The sequence below is a fragment of the Lolium rigidum genome, chromosome 3 (genome assembly GCF_022539505.1).
Source record: "Lolium rigidum isolate FL_2022 chromosome 3, APGP_CSIRO_Lrig_0.1, whole genome shotgun sequence".
Taxonomy (NCBI): Eukaryota; Viridiplantae; Streptophyta; class Magnoliopsida; order Poales; family Poaceae; genus Lolium; species Lolium rigidum.
Window position 1 is genome coordinate 45,126,527 of NC_061510.1, and position 18,450 is coordinate 45,144,976.

At 45.9% G+C, this 18,450-nt stretch overlaps 2 protein-coding genes across 2 annotated transcripts in view; both read right to left on the reverse strand.

Moving 5' to 3' along the window:
- The window catches only part of LOC124695895 (DNA topoisomerase 3-alpha), a 14,737-nt gene extending 4,077 nt beyond the window's left edge, over positions 1–10,660 (reverse strand). Inside the window, exons 1-14 of the mRNA XM_047228700.1 lie at positions 10,445–10,660; positions 8,652–8,830; positions 8,484–8,556; positions 8,087–8,209; positions 7,882–8,003; positions 7,741–7,813; positions 7,511–7,627; positions 7,317–7,400; positions 6,706–6,885; positions 6,447–6,575; positions 5,994–6,068; positions 5,536–5,625; positions 5,338–5,442; positions 4,857–4,891 (exon numbers count right to left, since the gene is read on the reverse strand). Coding sequence (XP_047084656.1) covers positions 4,857–4,891; positions 5,338–5,442; positions 5,536–5,625; positions 5,994–6,068; positions 6,447–6,575; positions 6,706–6,885; positions 7,317–7,400; positions 7,511–7,627; positions 7,741–7,813; positions 7,882–8,003; positions 8,087–8,209; positions 8,484–8,556; positions 8,652–8,830; positions 10,445–10,645 — 1,586 coding nt within the window. The 5' untranslated portion in view covers positions 10,646–10,660. The remainder of the gene's footprint in view (positions 1–4,856; positions 4,892–5,337; positions 5,443–5,535; positions 5,626–5,993; positions 6,069–6,446; positions 6,576–6,705; positions 6,886–7,316; positions 7,401–7,510; positions 7,628–7,740; positions 7,814–7,881; positions 8,004–8,086; positions 8,210–8,483; positions 8,557–8,651; positions 8,831–10,444) is intronic.
- A 1,006-nt stretch (positions 10,661–11,666) lies between these two features.
- On the reverse strand, positions 11,667–15,720 carry LOC124694762 (pentatricopeptide repeat-containing protein At5g01110). The gene is made up of 5 exons (XM_047227713.1): positions 13,641–15,720; positions 13,184–13,381; positions 12,736–12,816; positions 12,430–12,580; positions 11,667–12,188 (listed from the first exon to the last, which is right to left on the reverse strand). Exon 1 carries the CDS (start codon positions 15,718–15,720, stop codon positions 13,768–13,770), a length of 1,953 nt encoding a protein of 650 aa, XP_047083669.1. The 3' UTR covers positions 11,667–12,188; positions 12,430–12,580; positions 12,736–12,816; positions 13,184–13,381; positions 13,641–13,767.
- Positions 15,721–18,450: the final 2,730 nt, after the last annotated feature.

The following is an 18,450-nucleotide window of genomic DNA, read 5'->3' on the forward strand; positions in this document are numbered from 1 at the left end:
TTAGTATGTGTAGTTTATACCGATCAGGATCAGTGTGTTTAATTAGGTTAATGTGGCCTTCATTTCAAGATGTGGGTGTAGTGTAGTGTGTGAAAGCAGCAGACGGCGAATCAAAGGAGCATGTGGAGTTGTGGACACTCGTGTGCCATAAGGTTTGGAAAAGCTAGCTACCGGCGTCATGTCATATCTGCCTTCATTGCTAGCTGCGTGCATATAAGGCCATACGTATATATGAACTCTCTCTCCCTCTAGATCTCTTTCTCTCCTTCTTTAACCTCTCGTGTATGGCAGTTGAGGGGTATGTTGTCTGGTTGGAGACCTAGCACGCAGGTATGGCGTCCGGATGGATCGACACGCCGTGCGTGCGCGGTTTCGGACCAGGCTTCATTCCCCCCACTCAACTGTGTTCTTCCATCAATCTCTCCATTGGAGACGACAGCCGTGCTTGCAATCTCTGCAGTTGGCAGCCTTTCGCCCCCGCGGTCGAGCAGCCACCGTGTTTTCTCTCAGGTAAATCGTTCTAACCATTAACTAGGTTTCATATCTCGATCATATTCCGATAGACTCACACTGGCTCAGGTGCTAATCGACTGTACATGTGCCAGTCATCCATCTTCCTCACCTTCAATCATCACCCAACTCGGCTGATCGTCCACTCGATGGACAACTCTTTGGTTCTAACAATCGCCTTCATTCTTGAGTTGTTCTGTTTGTTGGAAATTTGACGAAGTTTCAGAGATTCTAAGCAGTAGTACATCTTTCTCTTAGCACATCAGTGTTTTAAATCTTGAAGTTGAAGCCTTCTCTTTTAATACTAGTGTGTGTTAGAGAGAGAGAGAGAGAGAGAGAGAGAGAGAGAGAGAGAGAGAGAGAGAGAGATTAGAGCATAATAAGAAACGTAAAGCCTTCTTGAGCACATACATAAATGGGTAATCATATCAGCTTGTAACAGTGACACACTAGTGTAATGTACTACGTACGTACAGTAGCAAAGGTACAAGGACAACACATGCAGCATATATGCTATTAGCAGTTAATCAGTGGGCGTGTGTAATGATGGTCACAACAAAAGCTAGCTAGCTAGCCTGCAGGTTCCATCGGTTATTCGTGTCGTCCTCGTTACGAATCTTTCCGATCATGGAAAGATCGCTTCCTAGATTTCCCAGTACGTACGTATAAACACCCCTGTGTGGCAACTAGCAACCGAAGCATCTCTGCAAAGCTATATATTGCCGACACCGTTAGGTGTGGAACCTAGCTACAATTCAAAGCTTCCTCGGTACATATTCCGGTCTCACTCACTATCAAAACTAAACTAAGAACGGTTAATTAGTTCCGCTTTATTATTAGGAAACATTAACCCTACTAATAGAAATTGTTGCGCACCCAAAGTCTTCGAGCTGGTGAGATAGACAACATCAGAATGATTGACAAGTCACAGAGGGAAACAAAGAACACGGATGCACCTAACCACTTGACCCATCATTTGCATTTGCTCTCGAAGTTCCAATCTGCAATCGAGCGGTCTGATCAACTGGAAGGCTGTTGCCTCGGAGTGTTTGCTAGGCAAAAAGATTAGCGCCCGGCCGGTGAATGCTCTGGTCACGCATCAAGAAAGCGACCCAACGAAAATAGTGGTTCGTGATGGTAATAGGGGCAAGGAAAAAGGCGGTAGCATGATCCATTTTTTCCGCTTCACTTTTGACTAAAGACTTTTAGGTTGGAACCGTTGTGATCTTTACAAGGATGAAGGATACGCATACGTGCACTGCAGCTCACCAAGGGTACAATACATCTGGAAGGTACCGAACCATCATTTCGTCATGCCATGGAAGCATCGGGTTCTCTGTGACATTTGTAAGCGTTAAGTTTGGGCAAGTGCCTTTTCCTCCCCATTATGATCCACCGCACGTGGATGTTTTGCAAGCATTGCTGAGTTGACACGAGCTCACGCATCTTCACGTACCTGACAGTTCACGAGCAGCACATGCGTGTTCGTTCTGATCAATGAGCACCGATCCAATACCCACATTTTGTGGGAGTTGTATCTAATGAAGCATCGCTAACATGAGTTAGCATAAACTAGCACTAGTGAATCTACGTACATCAAACTGCGACATGCAATCTGTACTATCTCCCCCGGTTCGGGCAGACATTGGCGAAGTGGGAAGGGTCGCCGCAGGTGAAGCAGCAGCCGTGCACGGTGTCGCCGGTCGCCGAAACGAACGTCATGCCATCACCGTCCTCATTACGGCCCCTGCCCCTCCTGCCTCGCCCACCACCTCTCCGGCCTGCCGATGCTGATGCGGATGCCCTGCTGCTGCTACCGCGGCCACCACGCCCACGGCCCCTGGGCACCACGTTCTCCAGCTCGTCTTCCCATCTGCATTACAAGAAACGCGTTGACATTGATGCAAGGTACAACAAACCAAAACAGAAACAGCAAGCAGAAACCAGAAGGCATAAAAAAATAGTACTACTGTATAAGGCTAACAACAATCTAGCTGAAAGAGGGATAAAGCTGACTAGCAAAAAACAATGAGGCAAGAGGTCTGAAGCCTCGTCCTCAGTTACAAACAGCACCAGGCGGTCAACTGAGCTTGTCACTCTTCTTCGATATCAAAAGGCTACTTGCTCAGCATCATATATGCAAAGAAACTATATGTAAATAGTGATTACTTTACACTTGTTGAATTGCTTGCGTAAGCAGTAATGCGCTACAGGCATATCCACAGTTTCAAGTAGAGTGGAAAGAATAAGGTAATTTATTGTGACTGTTAGTTTGTATCAGGTATATATGGATGCCACGGAAAAAATATTGCACAATAAGGGGTTAGAATAGCATACGCGAAGAAGCCGCAAGAATTTTGACATTTATAGAACTTCCTCCCTCTATTAGCCTCTGTATTAGCAGTCCGCGATATACATGCTTCTCCACATGTAGTGCACAATACTTGACCCGCATCTGAAAATACATGAAGATTAAGGCACCGGCTTTGGATATGAATGGAGAACTAGCAGTTCACATACCTGACGCATTTCTTGAGCTTTGGGTATGGGTTGAACGAAAACCTTGGGCATTCACACCAGGTGTCTGCTCATTAGCAAATTGCCTTCCTGTACGAAAACCAGTATGTAAATCCTGCCTTGGAGGTGGAGCCCCCTGCCTTACACCACTTGGATTCTGGCTTTGACCTCCTGCTGCAAAGTCATGTATCATAAAATAAGCCTCTAAAATTCGAAAAAAAAAGCCTCTATGAAACGAAATGTTAAGGTCATGTGAATGGAAAAACAAAACATGGAGATACTTGAGTTCTGGTAATGGGTTGAGAAGAAACCTTGGGGGTTCATAACAGGTGTGTGCTCGTTAGTAAATTGCCCCGTTGAACGAAAACCAGTATGTAAATCCTGCCTTGGAGTCCCCTGCCTTATACCACTTGGAGTCTGAGTCTGGCTTTGGCCTCGTGCTGTGAAGTAAAATAATTTTTCACAAAGTTGGTCTTTATGGATTGACAGTTCAGTCATGTGCACAGTAAAGTAAACCAATGGAAACAAAAGAAGCAAGGACCCACAAAACAAGCATGCTAGCATTTTATCTTACTGAGGGAAAACCAGAAACCACTATTCAAACCCAGGCACGATACATTTTATCTCGAACTGTAAAAGACGAGCACAACAGTCGGCCCATGCATGAAACAAAGAATGAGGACAAGCATCCGTACCTGGTGTTGCAGTCTGGTTATGACCTCCAAATCTACTTAGCTCTGTAAGTTCTTTGAGTACATCATCACATCCACCAACGCAACCTATTCAGAGTAAAAGATACATATCTCAAAATATGATCTTAAGCACTGATAAGTTATATCACGTTAACTAAAATAGGTATAAGGCTACAACTTGAATTAAGATAATTTACCTAGGTGATCAACATCATAATTTGGTGGGATATCCCTTCGGTTGAACTTGAACTGAATCTTACGAACAGGACCTGTAAATGTGGTAGATTAACATTTCGCTGAGGGAAACAACATCAGAATATTCAAGCTATATGAACATATGTCAGACTGGTAGCTAGCGCAATATTAACAAATGGAGAACTAAATGACCACCTGGAACACAGGTAGGACAAATGTGTTGTGTCACAGCAGCTTCTGCAAGGGATCCGGGCAGCCATACTACATTTCTACACAGAGGATAGCCCCCACAGCCAACCATAAAACCACCAGTCTGGAAGAAGAAAAGCAAAGCTCAAACATGAGCATAGTGTGACATATCCCAACTCCCTGAAGAAATGAAAAGTGGCACTGGGAGACATTTTACCGGCCTTCGCTTTAGCAACATATCAGAGGCGTTGCATAAACCACAACGCCTTACAACTTCAGCGGGTTGTGTCTCATTGATAGGTCTATTTGACCTAGATAAAATAGTCAAAGTGAAGCTACAAACGCGTAGAACCGTAGAAGAAAGGAAGAAAATGAAAGGTATCCACCAAACCTAGCAAAGAATGTCCCCATTGCATCAAGAAGCTTTACTTTGTTTTCCCTTGCCTACATTGCACCAATGATCAGAGCAAATGAGTGGGACTGTAGCGAATGCAATTCATGACAAGAACCATGCAATGCTTCAAGGAACTACAACTTACATCACGAAAACAAGCCTCCATCTGCTGCAAACAACCCTGAAGTACTTCCGATTTACTCTTTGTACCGATACTAACTGCTTTCATATCAGCTTCCATCATTGATCTTAAATAAGGTTTCCAAAGCTCATACCTAAAATTTTCAGTTTCATTGAGAAACTAGGTATATTTCACCCAATATAAGTACAAAAGTAGAGAGGTATAAGAATTAGCTCACCCCATTTCATCATAACCCATTACCAATGCCTCCCCCTGCATTTCCACACATGAACAGAAATGATGAAAATATATCAGTGGAAGAACTGAACTTTCTGCACACTGGAGAAGGCTATCAGGCACTCTCAATTAAGATAATCTAATTTAAAAATTGGCATTTTATGACTTGTCAAAACTTGATGAGTACGAATCTCAGAATCTAAATTAAGGAGAGATAATATATTAATACCGAAGACGTTCCATTTGCAGTAGCATGAACTGGATTGGCACTTTCAGGTTTTAGTTACGAAATTAGGCATGTTTTACAAAGTGCAGGTATGAACTTCGAAGCATATGTTTGGTTGCTAAACAAGCTAAGATCCCATAGGTGCTATGTTTTAAACACACTAAAACAACATAATTATAGCCATAACAGTCATGTAAACAACATAATATGATACGTGCAATAGAATGATGGAGCTTCCATATGGCATGAAACGCACAAGATTTGTTGGTGAGAAACGTGAATTTGCATCTTTGGTTGCATAACAACGGTCAAGTAGCTTCTTTATGTGTTCATGCATGGTTGCATCGGTGCCGATTCCTGCCTGAAAACAGCATGAAAGGGAGTCAGATATTTTAGATCCTAAGATGTTTCCACCAAAAGGAGTAGATATAGATGACAAGAAGAATTCATGTACTTTATCCATGCAGCTAAGGAGGTCAGCTTCAGCAAGAAGAGGAGGTGGTCGAGTCACTCCTGAATCAAGTGTTAAAGTTGTCGGAACAAACTGCAAGGTTTTGTATTAATGTTCAGATTATTGCTACATTATATTTACAAGGATCCAAAATGATCAAGGCCATAACCATTTTCGAAGAAATTGATGACCAATTTTCCCTATATATTATAGTTTCCAAATATCAGGCAATTTATGCAGTGACAACTTATTGACTGATATGTTGTAATATATATTGCAACCTTCATATGCTTCATTGATATTTAGAACAAAATAAAAGGGTCAAGATCTCAACTCAAAATATGACCTTTAGAAGATCTGTCTATACTGGGATATATTTTTACCTCAACTAGCATGGGACGCACAAAAATACTAACAGGAAAGGTTTTAACAAATAGAAATGGGATACAAATGCAGCAAACCTGCTGCCCGACGGTGTATGTTGGAAGTAATGAACCACCCCATGAGTCATAGCGATAAACATCCAAATAATTTTTCTACAGAAAAAGTATAAATGGTATTTGTTAAAAAATGGAACATTGACACATCCCAGATGTATACGAGAATGTGTGACTTTTAGTGCACCAACAATCTTGGTAACAGTATGACAGATCTATTAAGCTACATCACTTCTGCATATCGGGTAATTACGGATAATATACATTATTCTATCTTCTTTCTCAGCTACATTGGTGGAACTAATTTTCAGGACCAGAGAATGAGGAGATATGACAGCTAGGTAAAGTTTCTTCATTACGGATAACATAACACTAAGAATAAGGAGACATGACAAGTTCCATATTTTCAAGTACAGATGGTAGATTATTATATGTAAGCAAGAAAATTAGATGAGAGCAATATTTGACGATGCTCACAGCAAGCACAACACGTCCTGATGCATTGAACTGTTCACCAGCAATGTCAATTTCCACAGTTGTTTCGGCTCCAACGGCAGGTTGGGAGCAACAAGCAAGGAAGTGGCGAACAACAAGCTCATACACTTTCTGGACACCAGAAAACAGATATGGCGAACGCTATTAGATTTGTGAAGCATAAAAACAAGTGTATTGAAAGAAAGAAAAAACTGATATGAGCCTGATAAATATTTTTCTGCTATTTAAGACTGCTACGTACGCGGTGGTCTTCAGACCAGTTGGTTTCACCAGTAGTAAATTTTGTTGGATGAATAGGAGGATGTGCCTTGTCATCATGACCACCATTGCTGGGATTTCTCCAGAGCCTTTCTTCAGGATTTAAAAGACGTTGAGCATACGTTCCCCAAACAGGATGCTCCACTTGTTCTTGTACAATTGCCTAAGTTAAAGGGAGCAAACCATGTCAGCGCAAAAATGGCATCATGACCAAATGAAAATAACAATAGTGTAAGAGTAAAGAAATGGTTGTAGATATGCATTTTACTTTTTTTCTTGTGGCTTTTCAGCATGAAGATCATCAGGTGGTAACATTATCCATGTCATGTCAAGTGGAAATAAACATGAGAAACCATGCTATTTTTTCAAACTTAGATTGACAAGAAACCAATTGGCTTATAACATGTTCTTTTTTAAGAGGATTATAGCATGTTCATTAAAATTTTGGTTTCCTCGTTGGAACAAAATAATATCATGTAAACCGTCCTAAAAGTGTGACATGCAGATACAAATCTAAGAAATGTGTGTAAAAAATCATCAAAAAATCAATAAGAACATGCATAACAAGACGCGATAGTAAATTTCAAAACTGACATGTAGGTCAGTGTTTGGAGAGAAACTATCAGTCTCTGTCCTGGGATAACTAATGAATCCAGCTTGATAAAGTTCTTCAGCCACCTGGTATGAATAACACAAGAGTTCAGCAAACAGAACAATCAGGAGCTCGCAAAACTGTTCAGGAAAAATAAGACACCAAAACCAAAAGGACGTTATGTTCTTTTATATACCTTCATTGTCTGCTCTGAACTCATTCTACAGCACCTAGAAGCACGTTTCTGAAGCTCCACAGTACTTAGTGGATATGGAGGGTATTTTAGTTTCTCCTGATTTCTGACATTATGTACCTGCATGAAACAAAGTGAAACGACTTAAAACAGGTACCTCTGATCTGTCATTGAAGATGTACTTCATCATTAATTTTGTAACCACTAGTGAAATAAAAGATGTGAGGACTCACTGTTGCCATTGGTTCTTCAACACACATTTCATAGATCACAACAGCGGATGAGTAATCAAACAAATGACCACGTCTGCCAAACAAGAAAGTGTCACACAACTTCTGTAGAAGTTCATGATAAAATACTGAAGTGAAACTTACATCCAAAGAAAGGATGCAGTGCCTTCGTCTGAAGTGTGAGAACAATTTATTGTCCAGAACTCTTCAGGTTCGTGCGCTTGTATCTCCCAGAAACGCTCGACAATGAATCCTAGGGTTGGAAACTGGAGTGACATGAATATCTTAGACTGAGAATAATAATGGGTACGCATTTACTATGTCCTGTTTATATTATTTAGTGAGGTACCTGGCAAGGACCATAACTCAGAACCATATTCCTTTCTTCCCCACTGACATCAAGGACAAATGCATCTTTAAGAAGCATTGTCTGAAACCTAGTGAAGGAGGCACCTATGCGAAGGTCAATTTCCTGTACAAAATTTCTTATTATTTATCAGTGCTTTTGTTCATTTGCTGTTATTATTTTGAAAAAAGAAGAATATTAGCAGGACGATTTGTACTAGCATATTTGTGTCTTTTAGGTTTCCTCATTAAATATCAGTACAAAGCTACATGGTTAGTTGAAACATATGGAAGAATATTTTCATGGCGCTCAGTTTACTCGCGTATCTGTTTTGAGTTGATAGTTTCAACACAACAATATTAAGTATTAGTAGTATCAGTCAGAGTGCAAACTAAATAACCTGTCTTGCATCCACCGCATCAGCAAAGAGCTTGTTGGGTCTGGCAAGATGTTGCACGGCATCATGTATTTCCCTGGAGTTCATTTTGTAAGAATTTGAACAGAGATGAATATGCAATCTTTCCAAAACAGGCAAACGGATAGTCCAGGAATCTGGATAAGTCAGTACCTGGGAATCAAAGCTGAGAAACGAGCTCTATAAATGTTGAGATGACGGTTGGCGCCGGCACAAATCTCAACCACTTCATATGCAATATTCTCACCCTCTCTATCACAATCAAGCCATAACACAAGCCACTGACACGTCCTAGCTTCCTCCTCCAATGTTCTTTTTATGTCCTGTTTATCCTGCACTTCGATAAACAAAATTCATGAACAGATCTCAACTTCGGAAAAACTGAGCTTATAATCATGACACATCAATCATACCTTTGAACAAAAACACAAGGTAATTCACTATGTTTCCAACATGTTGGGCAAATATGTCATCATCATCAAAGCCTTTTTTCCCAAGCAGGTTGGGGTAGGCTAGATATGAAACCCAACAGAAACATAAGGAAACCAAAAGAGAAGGAAAGGAAAAAAATAAAGTAAACAAAGAACAAGTAAACTAGGATTCTGGCACATGGATTGCTGATTTATAGACAACTGAAAATTGACAGTCAAACCAGCCTATGGTTTTGTGTTCCTCAATTAATTAAGATGTGAGAAGAATGTCCCAGGACCAAGAGCGAACCAAAAGTAAAATAAATAATGCATCTGATGAACGAAGAGCACCAAAGAAGACATGCTCTTTGGTACTAGTTGGTACTCGTGGTTTGTAATGACTAAGGCATCAGACGGTCCGTTTGGGGTGTGAGTTGTATCGCTACTATGTTGCCATGAGAGCTTTATATATAAAGCTGGGCCAAGGGCCTTCCCGTTAAAACAAGACATGCTCTCAGGCCCTCAGCATCCAAGTTTCATTAGACATAACAAGAATTTCCTTTTTGGATATGAAGCAGTGTCAAACAATATGAGTCAGCAGGTTTAAGCATTGTTATGGCTGCTCCCAGCAACTAGGAGGCAGTATAAAATTGTCTGGTGAAGTGGTGATGGAATGGAAGAATGAAGAACAAGCTGGAGGAGAGGACACCCAGATGACTGGTGTGAACCATTGATATTCATGTTTGTAGTCAGGTTTTTCAGTATTTTGCTGCATGAGCTTCAGATTTGCAGTTCTTTTAAGTTCTAATGTACAAAATATTGCTCCAGAGCAGGGCTAGATATTAAATGATGCTGTAAATAAACTTCTACTTCCTTGTAACTCTTTTCCATGCGCATTGTATCTGCCAAGGGGGGTTGATTACAGTTTTCACTAACAACTGTGCCCGGATGTGTGCAATCACAAGTTTTGTCTACAGTTTCCCCTTCCTAGTGTAGTAACTACTTCAACTATCAAAGCTCATATGGCTTATCGCGAACGTTTGTGTGATCGGAAACAGTTTGCTGCTGCACAGAAGATAAATAGAGCTAATGACCCCCAATGATCGATGTCAAGTCACAGCCATGCAACTCCAGGAAAACTGCTCATGTCATAGAGTTGAGCAAATCTACTTGCAAACAATAGCATGGACAAAATCAGCATACTCATCCATTGACATTACCAATCAGGAGCCATGGGTACTCAGTAGTAGCATGCCCACAAAGTTCTTAAATGAATCAAGGTACTCCGTAGAATACAGTAAAACTCCCAGCACATTGTGTTTGACGAAATTCCCGCAAGGCATATGTACTACATATATGTTCTGAACGCAATCAACAGCATTGGCGTGAGGACTAAGACACTACCGAGACACCCGCAATAACATGCCCGAACCAATCAAAACCAACGCGACAGACCCCCGTTGACAGACCGCGCGCGGTGCATGCCGCGCGCGCAAACCGTTTGGCGAAATGCGGGAACGAGAGGGGGCGGGGTACCTGGGGAACGGCCTTGCGGACGGGGGCGTGGAAGAGGTCGACGGGGTCGCAGGAGTACCACTTCCGGTAGCGGTCGTCGAAGTCGAGCTCCATGAGGTGGCCCGTGACTGAGGTGACGAGCATGTGGCAGGCCTGCGCGCCGATGGCGTAGTTGAACTCGAAGACGCGGTTGTACCGGGACCGGCCCGCCCGCGACTGCATCCCGCCGCGCGACAGGATCTCCGCCACGGCCTTGGCCACCGACGGCTTCTCCGCCACGTTGAGCACGCGGATCGCGCCGCCGCCGGGAGGCATCGCGAGGGTGGGGGCGGGGGGCGCCGCCGGGAGGCGGGTGGGACCGCGCGCGGGAAGAACGGGGGGAAAGGGCGGGAGGTTTCGGCCTATTGCCAATTGGGGTTGGTTTTCCAAATTTTTGGTTCAGAAGGGGCGGGCTCAGCTCTGCAGAGGAAAGGTTTTTTTTTTTTTTTAGCCAAGCTCCAACCATTTATTTATTCAACAATTGGAACAATGTTTACAGGAAAATTTAACCCCTCTGGAGGAGTACCAAACCAAACATGGCCACCCACAGGTAGGGTAGTAGGCTAGTAGCTAACCTAGCTAATTTGTGAGCGTCGACATTGAAACGCCTGCCCTCATGGCAGAAGCTCGTCCTCCCTCGACTCTTAGCCATAGCTTCCGTCTCTTGGAGAATGTGGCTGAACAGCCCCAGGTTCTTCCCCTGTCGCAATCCCTGAACCACCTCCAGACAGTCGGACGCGACCATGGTGGCGCCCATGTTCAGATCGATGGCTAGAGCAACTCCTTCCCGGCATGCAAGGGCCTCCAAACAACCTGGATGGGTGATGCCCTCGAAGACCACTGCAGACGCACCCTGGAAGACGCCACTGCACGAGCGGCACACGGCACCAACCGCACCCCGTTGCTCTTGGAGCTCGCCTTGGGCGTTTATATGAGCGGGTTGGGCTTGTGAACTTTCAGGGCCTGTATGTGGAGATGGAGAAAAAATGTCTGTGCGTACGTACAAACATGAATTGTCTCAAGAAGTAAGTGTACAAACTTGAAAATGATACCGTGTAAAATCTTAGGTTTGTGCTATATAACAATCCTTCTGTTTGTGCTATACAACAATACTCTTAAAAGAAATATTACAAAACAAAACAATTGCTATTATGATCTTTATGTGCATCCTTTTATCCAGAAATATAAGATTATAGTGCAGAAACTTGTAATTTTACAATATAACCACGTACCACGGTTATATTACATGAGAAGATCACTAAATGGGATGTCACTAAACAAAATCTTAAAGCAGTATACGCTGCACGATTATAACATATTGTAGTCTCCCAGGTGAAACAACTGTTAAGTAGCAAAAACAAAACTTACAGGTACATATTATGGACACATCTACTCAAAAGTATCGAGGCCCATTCTCCAATAAAATAATTCATTCTCGACAAGTATCCAGGCCAATACTACTGCAGCGCATCATATATTTGTCATTGTTTTGCCTTAAGTGTTGCTTCCTTGCTTATCGCGAAATGCTGCCCCCTGGCACTTTACACCGTCGGTGGAACGAGCCATCAAATTAACCTCATATGAAAGAGTCAGAAAATTCTTCCCCGAAGCCATTAATCAACATATTAACACGGAGAAGCAGCTGATCTTCATTTTGGTAGCACACATCCTCCATGCCAATTATTTCATCTGATCCTCAACCTATCTATTCTCAGAGAACCTTTGGCTACACAAAGTGAGGAAACTATAAGTAAAACTTGCAGCCACCTATAGCAATTGAAACTAAAAATATGATTAAATGAAGGAAACTAATCAAAAAGAAAAGGAGAGAGGGGCAACATGAGTTATATGCTCTACAAGTTTCAGCATGTTAATTATGCAATAAGAAAAGGGCCATTTCCCTAGTAAGGAACGATTTTGCAATAAATCAACACACGTAACTTTAATATAAGAAAAAAAATGACAACCTTATTGGCACATCTAGACCACACGGCAAATAAGCCACGTGCTCTTAACTTCACGAAGCCTGGCTCATCAACCATGAGAGGTTTGAAACATTGACAAGAGCATATTGACTTTGTTTCCTTCTTTTTCTTTTCCATGCTCTTGAAGCTAAGGCTGAAGGGGGACATTTATACTCTAGTCAGTTATATTTCTTTCTTTGCACACAGCTTTGATTCTCTTGCAGTAAAGTGAGGGCGTAAGATTCTCATGCATACAAGATTCTCTTGAGAACTATTATTGTACACACAGCAGATGAAAGATAGCGATACCTTTTTATGTGTACCCGGTTCTTCCCTTCTGATCAATTCCGTGTGATGTTAATAGTTGATGTTAAAAGTGATTTGCAGTCACTGCAATTGAAAAGGATAAATTAATTTGCAGTCTCACTCAGTTCAGCAGCATCTGATACAAAGTATGTGATATTTTACGTGCATGTGTAAATATTTGCAATGATGTTCTGTTAATTATTTATTGTGACTTCCCAGCAAGCAGTATTTCCTGTATTGCTATCGGTGTTCCATAAAATGAACACCTCTATATTGAAATGCTAAAGCAGGGCTACCTGAGGTGTAGAGTCAACTAAGCAACAGGAAACAGAGAGTAACCTAGTGATATGTTTCTTACCAACATTATAGAATTGAAAAATGAAGCTGTGTATCAGGCATTAGCACATTAAACTACCACCGTAAAAGGAAATCTGGGGAAGAAACAACATACCTGAGAAATTTAAAGCATGCAAGATTCCTCTGATGCCCAGAAAACAAAAGCACACCTACTGAGTTCTAACAGAATATTTCGGGACATTGGTGAAGAACGCACACCCAGAAATGTTACTTGAGTGGAAATCTCTGCAACCCTTAGACCACCCCACAACGAAAACTTCCACAAAAATTACTCCAGAATTTAACCAGATGCCTACAAAAAATTACGGCAGTCAATGTCATGGTACCAAATTGCAACACACCTAAAAGGCAAAAATAGCAAAAGAACGCCAGCCAAGCAACATTATATCAGGCGGAGAGATACTTGTACAGAACAACATTATATCTTACAAAGTCATACTCAAACTAGTAAAGTATGAAGCATATGTCATTGCTGATTCCACTATGTTAATGAGCAGAAGGATAGTCTGCATAACCTAGACGGTGTTTCATGTAAAATTTCTCATACTCACCTTCAAGTCCACAATACTTGTTGGAGAGAAAACTGTGACAGTTCAAACTGCACAATGTCTTCATTCCTCGTTCTTGAACTATCCATGACATCAAAATTAGAATCCAATATGGCAGAATGTAGTACCCTCAAAATTTATCATCTGGAGCAAACCCTTTTTGAAGCATCTCATCATGAAGCTGAAATGACTCCTTTGAGTTGCCAGCTACAACATGACCATTTATCATGGACACGTATGTATATCTATCCGGTTCAATCCCTCTGGCGCCCATTTTCTTGTAAACCCACTCAGCTTCTTGCATATTACCATGTACGCAGTACCCATTTATGATCATATTATACGTGACGTTGTCTGGTTGAACCTTTTCACTCTCCATTATGTTGAGCAAATTAAAAGCTTCATGCATTTTTTCTTCTTTAACATAACCATGGATTAGTGTGTTGTACGTAATCAAATCAGGCAACACATTGGCATGCCTCATCGTCTGCAAAAACTGCTGTCCCTTGGATACATTTCCAGACCGGCAGTAACCTTTAATGATGGAATTATAGGTCATGATGTTTGGCACAATCCCCTTATTTACCATTTCATCCAGAAAACCGAATGCATCATCCACCTGTCCCTTCTCACAGTGGCTGTCTATCAGGATGCTGTAGGTAATGTGGTTGGGGAAGATTTCTCGAGAATGCATGTCATCCCATAGCTCATTAGCTTTGCCCAGATCACCTTGCCTGCACATTCCATCAATCAAAGTGTTGTACGTCACGATGTCTGGCGTCAGACGCTGCTGCAGCATCGTGTCAAATAGCTGCAGTGCTTTCTCTGTGTTACCCTCCCTACAATACCCATGGATTAAAGTTGTGAAGGTGCATAAATCTGGCGGAACCCCTCTCTCCCCCATCTCAGCCAAAAGCTCCTCTGCATCAGACAGCCTACGCTCTTTGCAAAGCCCATTCAGCAAGGTATTGTAGGTTACCGCATCCGGCAAACATCCACAGCCAACCATCTCATCCCTAACTCTCAGAGCCTCCAACATTGACCCAGACCTACAGAACCCGCCAATGACCATTGTGTAGATCACACCATCAGGCATCAATCCGAACTCTCTCATCTCCTTCAAGTACATCACCGCATGCTCCATCTTCCCCCTCCTCGCAAACAACCCGATGAGGGAACTAAAGCTCACCACATCCGGTGTAACTCCACGGCGCCGCATCTCCTTGTAAAACTTCATCGCCTCGTCAACCTGCCCAACTCTACAAAACCCCCCAATCAACATGTTGAAGCTCCGAACATCCGGCGCCACCCCGCACTCGTCCATCGCCCTGAACACCTCCCTCGCCTTATCCCACCTTCCATTCCTACACAGCCCCTTCAACACCGCGTTATACGTCAGAATCCCCGGCTTTATCCCCTTACCGACCATCGAATCGACCACCGCCATCGCGGCCTCGACATCCCCGGCGCGGAACCTGGCATCAACCATCACGTTGTGCGTGACCACGTCCGGGAACACGCACCGCTTCCCCATCTCGGCGATGACGGCGTCGACCTTGTCGAACTGCAGGGCCTTGCAGTGGCTGTGGACCATGATGTTGAGCGTGTAGCTGTTTACCTCGGAGTTCGAGGAGAGGACGAGGCGGTAGGCGTCCGCGGCGAGGTGGGGCCACCCGGCGCGCGAGAGGGCCGCGAGGAGCGCGTTGGAGGCGGCGGCGGGGACGGGCACGCCGCGGTCGAGCAGGAGGCGGAAGGCCTCGAAGGCCTCCCGCGGCTTCCGGGACTGCGTGTAGGTGCGGATGAGCAGGTCGAACACCTGCGGCTGCGGGGTCGGGGTTGGGGAGGCGGCCAGGAGGGAGGTGACGATGTCGAGCCGGGACGCGCCGCGGCGGCGCGACATGCGCAGGAGCAGGGACTGGCACTCCGAGGCGCGGCCCGCTGCGGCCGCCGCCGTCGCGGCGGCTGCCAGCACGGCCGTCGAGGGCCTCGCGCCGGTTCCGCCGTGGGAGATGGAGAGGTTCGCGGTAGAGGGACTGGTGGTTCCGGCGGCGGGGAGGCGGGATAGGCGGCGGGGGATCGACATTACCGGCGGCGAGCGATTCGTATCGAGTGTTCCGGAGCGGCTGCCTCAAGCTGGAACTGGAAACCCGCTTTCAGAGAGTGGTTACGTAACCAGCAACCAACATCCTTCTCCAATGAGAATACGCGTCCGGCAACTCCGAGTCGCCGCTTGCCGCGGCCGTCATCGTCAATCCGACTCCGACCTCGTCTCCAGCAGAGCCTGACGCGTCCAAGATCGTCGAAACCGACTCGACCTCGACTAGCTGGCCGTGCCTTTTTAAGCAGCCGGCGGCGCGACGCAGCCTCCCAATCCCAACTCGCTCGCCGATCGACTCAGATCTTCACACCAACTAGGTCCTGCCTGCCTTGCCTGCCAAGACTGCTAGTACTCTACTGCCGCGACTTCGACTTGCTGATCAAGCCAACAATGACGCCCTGCTCCGCTCCCGGCGCCGGCACGGCACCGCCACGCCCGCAAGGGCCGCCCGCTGCCGCCGGCGTGCCGCGGCCGATCATGGGATCCGTTGGTAATAATCTTGCCGCCGCCGTGAGGGTAGCCCCGTCACAGACGCCACGCGTGCAGGCGCCGATCGCGAGGCCTCGCATGCCGTTGGCGCCACACGCGCAGGGCCCCCCGATCTTCGCCGGCGTGCCACGGCCGATGGGCGGTGCCCCGATGTCGGCTCCCTCGCCGACGCCACGGATGCAGGCAGTGCCGCAACCGTCAAGGGCACCGGGCATTCCGCCGAACGCTCGTGCGGTGGGCGTCGCCGTCCCGCCCGCGAGGCCGCACATGCCATTGTCGCAGCCCACGCAGAGAGCTCCCGCGGTGGCGAACCCCGCCGCGCCTTCCCTGGGCAAACGCCCACCGACGACGACGACGGGGCCCGCGCCCGTTCCGGCAGCGAAGCGTCACGCGCCCATCCCACGGCCGCAGCAGGGCGCGGCACCTGCGAGCGGCGCGCCTCTACCCACGAACCCCGCCCAGGGCGCGCCCATGGCCGGCAACGCCGTGCCTTCTCGGCCGCCGCCGACGCAGCAGCTACCGAACCTGAGCTACATCGGGGTGTACCGCGACCCGAGCAAGGGGTGGATGGCGCGCTCCATGGACCTGAAGCGACGCGTGGCGCGCTCCATCGGGCCCTTCGACGACCCGCACCTGGCCGCGCTCGCGCACGACCGCGCCGCCATCGCGTGCGCCGGCCGCGGCGTCGCCCGCGGCGCGCCGCTCAACTTCGAGGCGGCCTTCTACCGCGTCGAGACCGCGTTCCTGCACCGGTGGGAGGGCGACGTCTGCGACGCCCTCGAGAAGGGCGAGTACGACAAGGTCTACGCCAGGTTCCTCAGGGCCGGGTACAAGGCCGCGCTGAACATAGAGGACGGGGACGATGGCGGCGGCGACGCCCACGCGGACGACGAGCTCGTCGCCAGCTGCGTCGGCGACGCCCAGTTCTTCTGGGACGACGTCGAAGATTTCTTCCTTTGCCGGGCGGCGGAGATCGGGGAGGAGGCCCTCAAGGGCAAGGAGGACGGGCGCGACGACGGCGGGAAGCTGCTGCGGAACAGGTTCGTGGAGATGCACCGGAACAAGTCCCTGTGCCCGGAATGGCGACACAAGAACCGGCTGGAGAAGCTCAGGATGATGACGCTTCAGAAGCAACAACAGATTCAGACCCAGCAGCAGCAACAACAGCAGATTCAGCAGCGGCAACAACAGGTTCAGCAGCGGCAACAACAACCACAGCAGATTCAAACCCAGCAGCAGCGGCAACAACAGATTCATGTGCAGCACCAACAACAGATTCAGCAGCAACACCAGGTTCAGATGCAGCAGCAACGGCAACAGCAGATTCAGCAGCGGCAACAACAATTTCAACACCAGATGATGATGCAGAACCAGCGGCAGCAGCAAATGATGATGGCGCAGCAACAGCAGCAGCAGCAGTACCTGGATGACGATGCCAAGGTGCAAGTTAAACAGGAACTGAGCTAGTTCATCTTCGTAGGGCTAAGCAACTTTTGGCATGACAAATGTGTATACATGACTTCGATCCTGTGGGTGGAATGGGAAATAGAGGCATACTTCAGAACGTAAATGGGACACTTCATTCATCTCAAAACTGTTGTTCGACGATGTAAAACACAAGGGTTTAGTAGTGTTCGTCGGATGTTTTCTGTATGCTTTTCATTTTCAGCTATAATTAGTTAATTACTTCTTACGTCTTTCCGAAAATCTGATGGTCAGTTTTGATTGTTTCAAACTGTTTCGTGTTGAGTTCATTTGTATCTCCTATATTCAGAAATTTAGAACACGAAATTTTGTTAATAGTCATTATGGACCTTGCAAAGAGATGGGTATATGAGATGGAGAAATACAGTTTTTTGGCCGAACATTGTAGGTTCACGTTTGATGCCACAATGCACATCCAAGAAATAGCAAGACTTACCACGTACCTCAGTTGAATGCTGAAAGGAAAAGGGAAAAAGAGCTTGTGCTACCCAGCATTTTTACATACTCGTTTAAGTAAAAATAGACTGTTCTTATTGATTTGCCACGCCTACTCACATCCAAAACGCAGGAGGCTGATTAATACTAAGAGCATCATAACTGAACATTCGGTACAATCGGCCAGGTCGGAGCGGCGTGGCCATGAGCTCGCCATTCTTGCCATAGCTGGCACGGAACATTGTCACCTGAAGAAGATGGTCCTGGTCGACGTCCACGCAGCGCCGAGCTCCCCCGGGCGGCGGC

Excerpts from the sequence above, each read along its gene's own strand:
- LOC124694762 (XM_047227713.1), bottom strand. The coding sequence starts at position 15,720 with ATGTCGATCCCCCGCCGCCTATCCCGCCTCCCCGCCGCCGGAACCACC.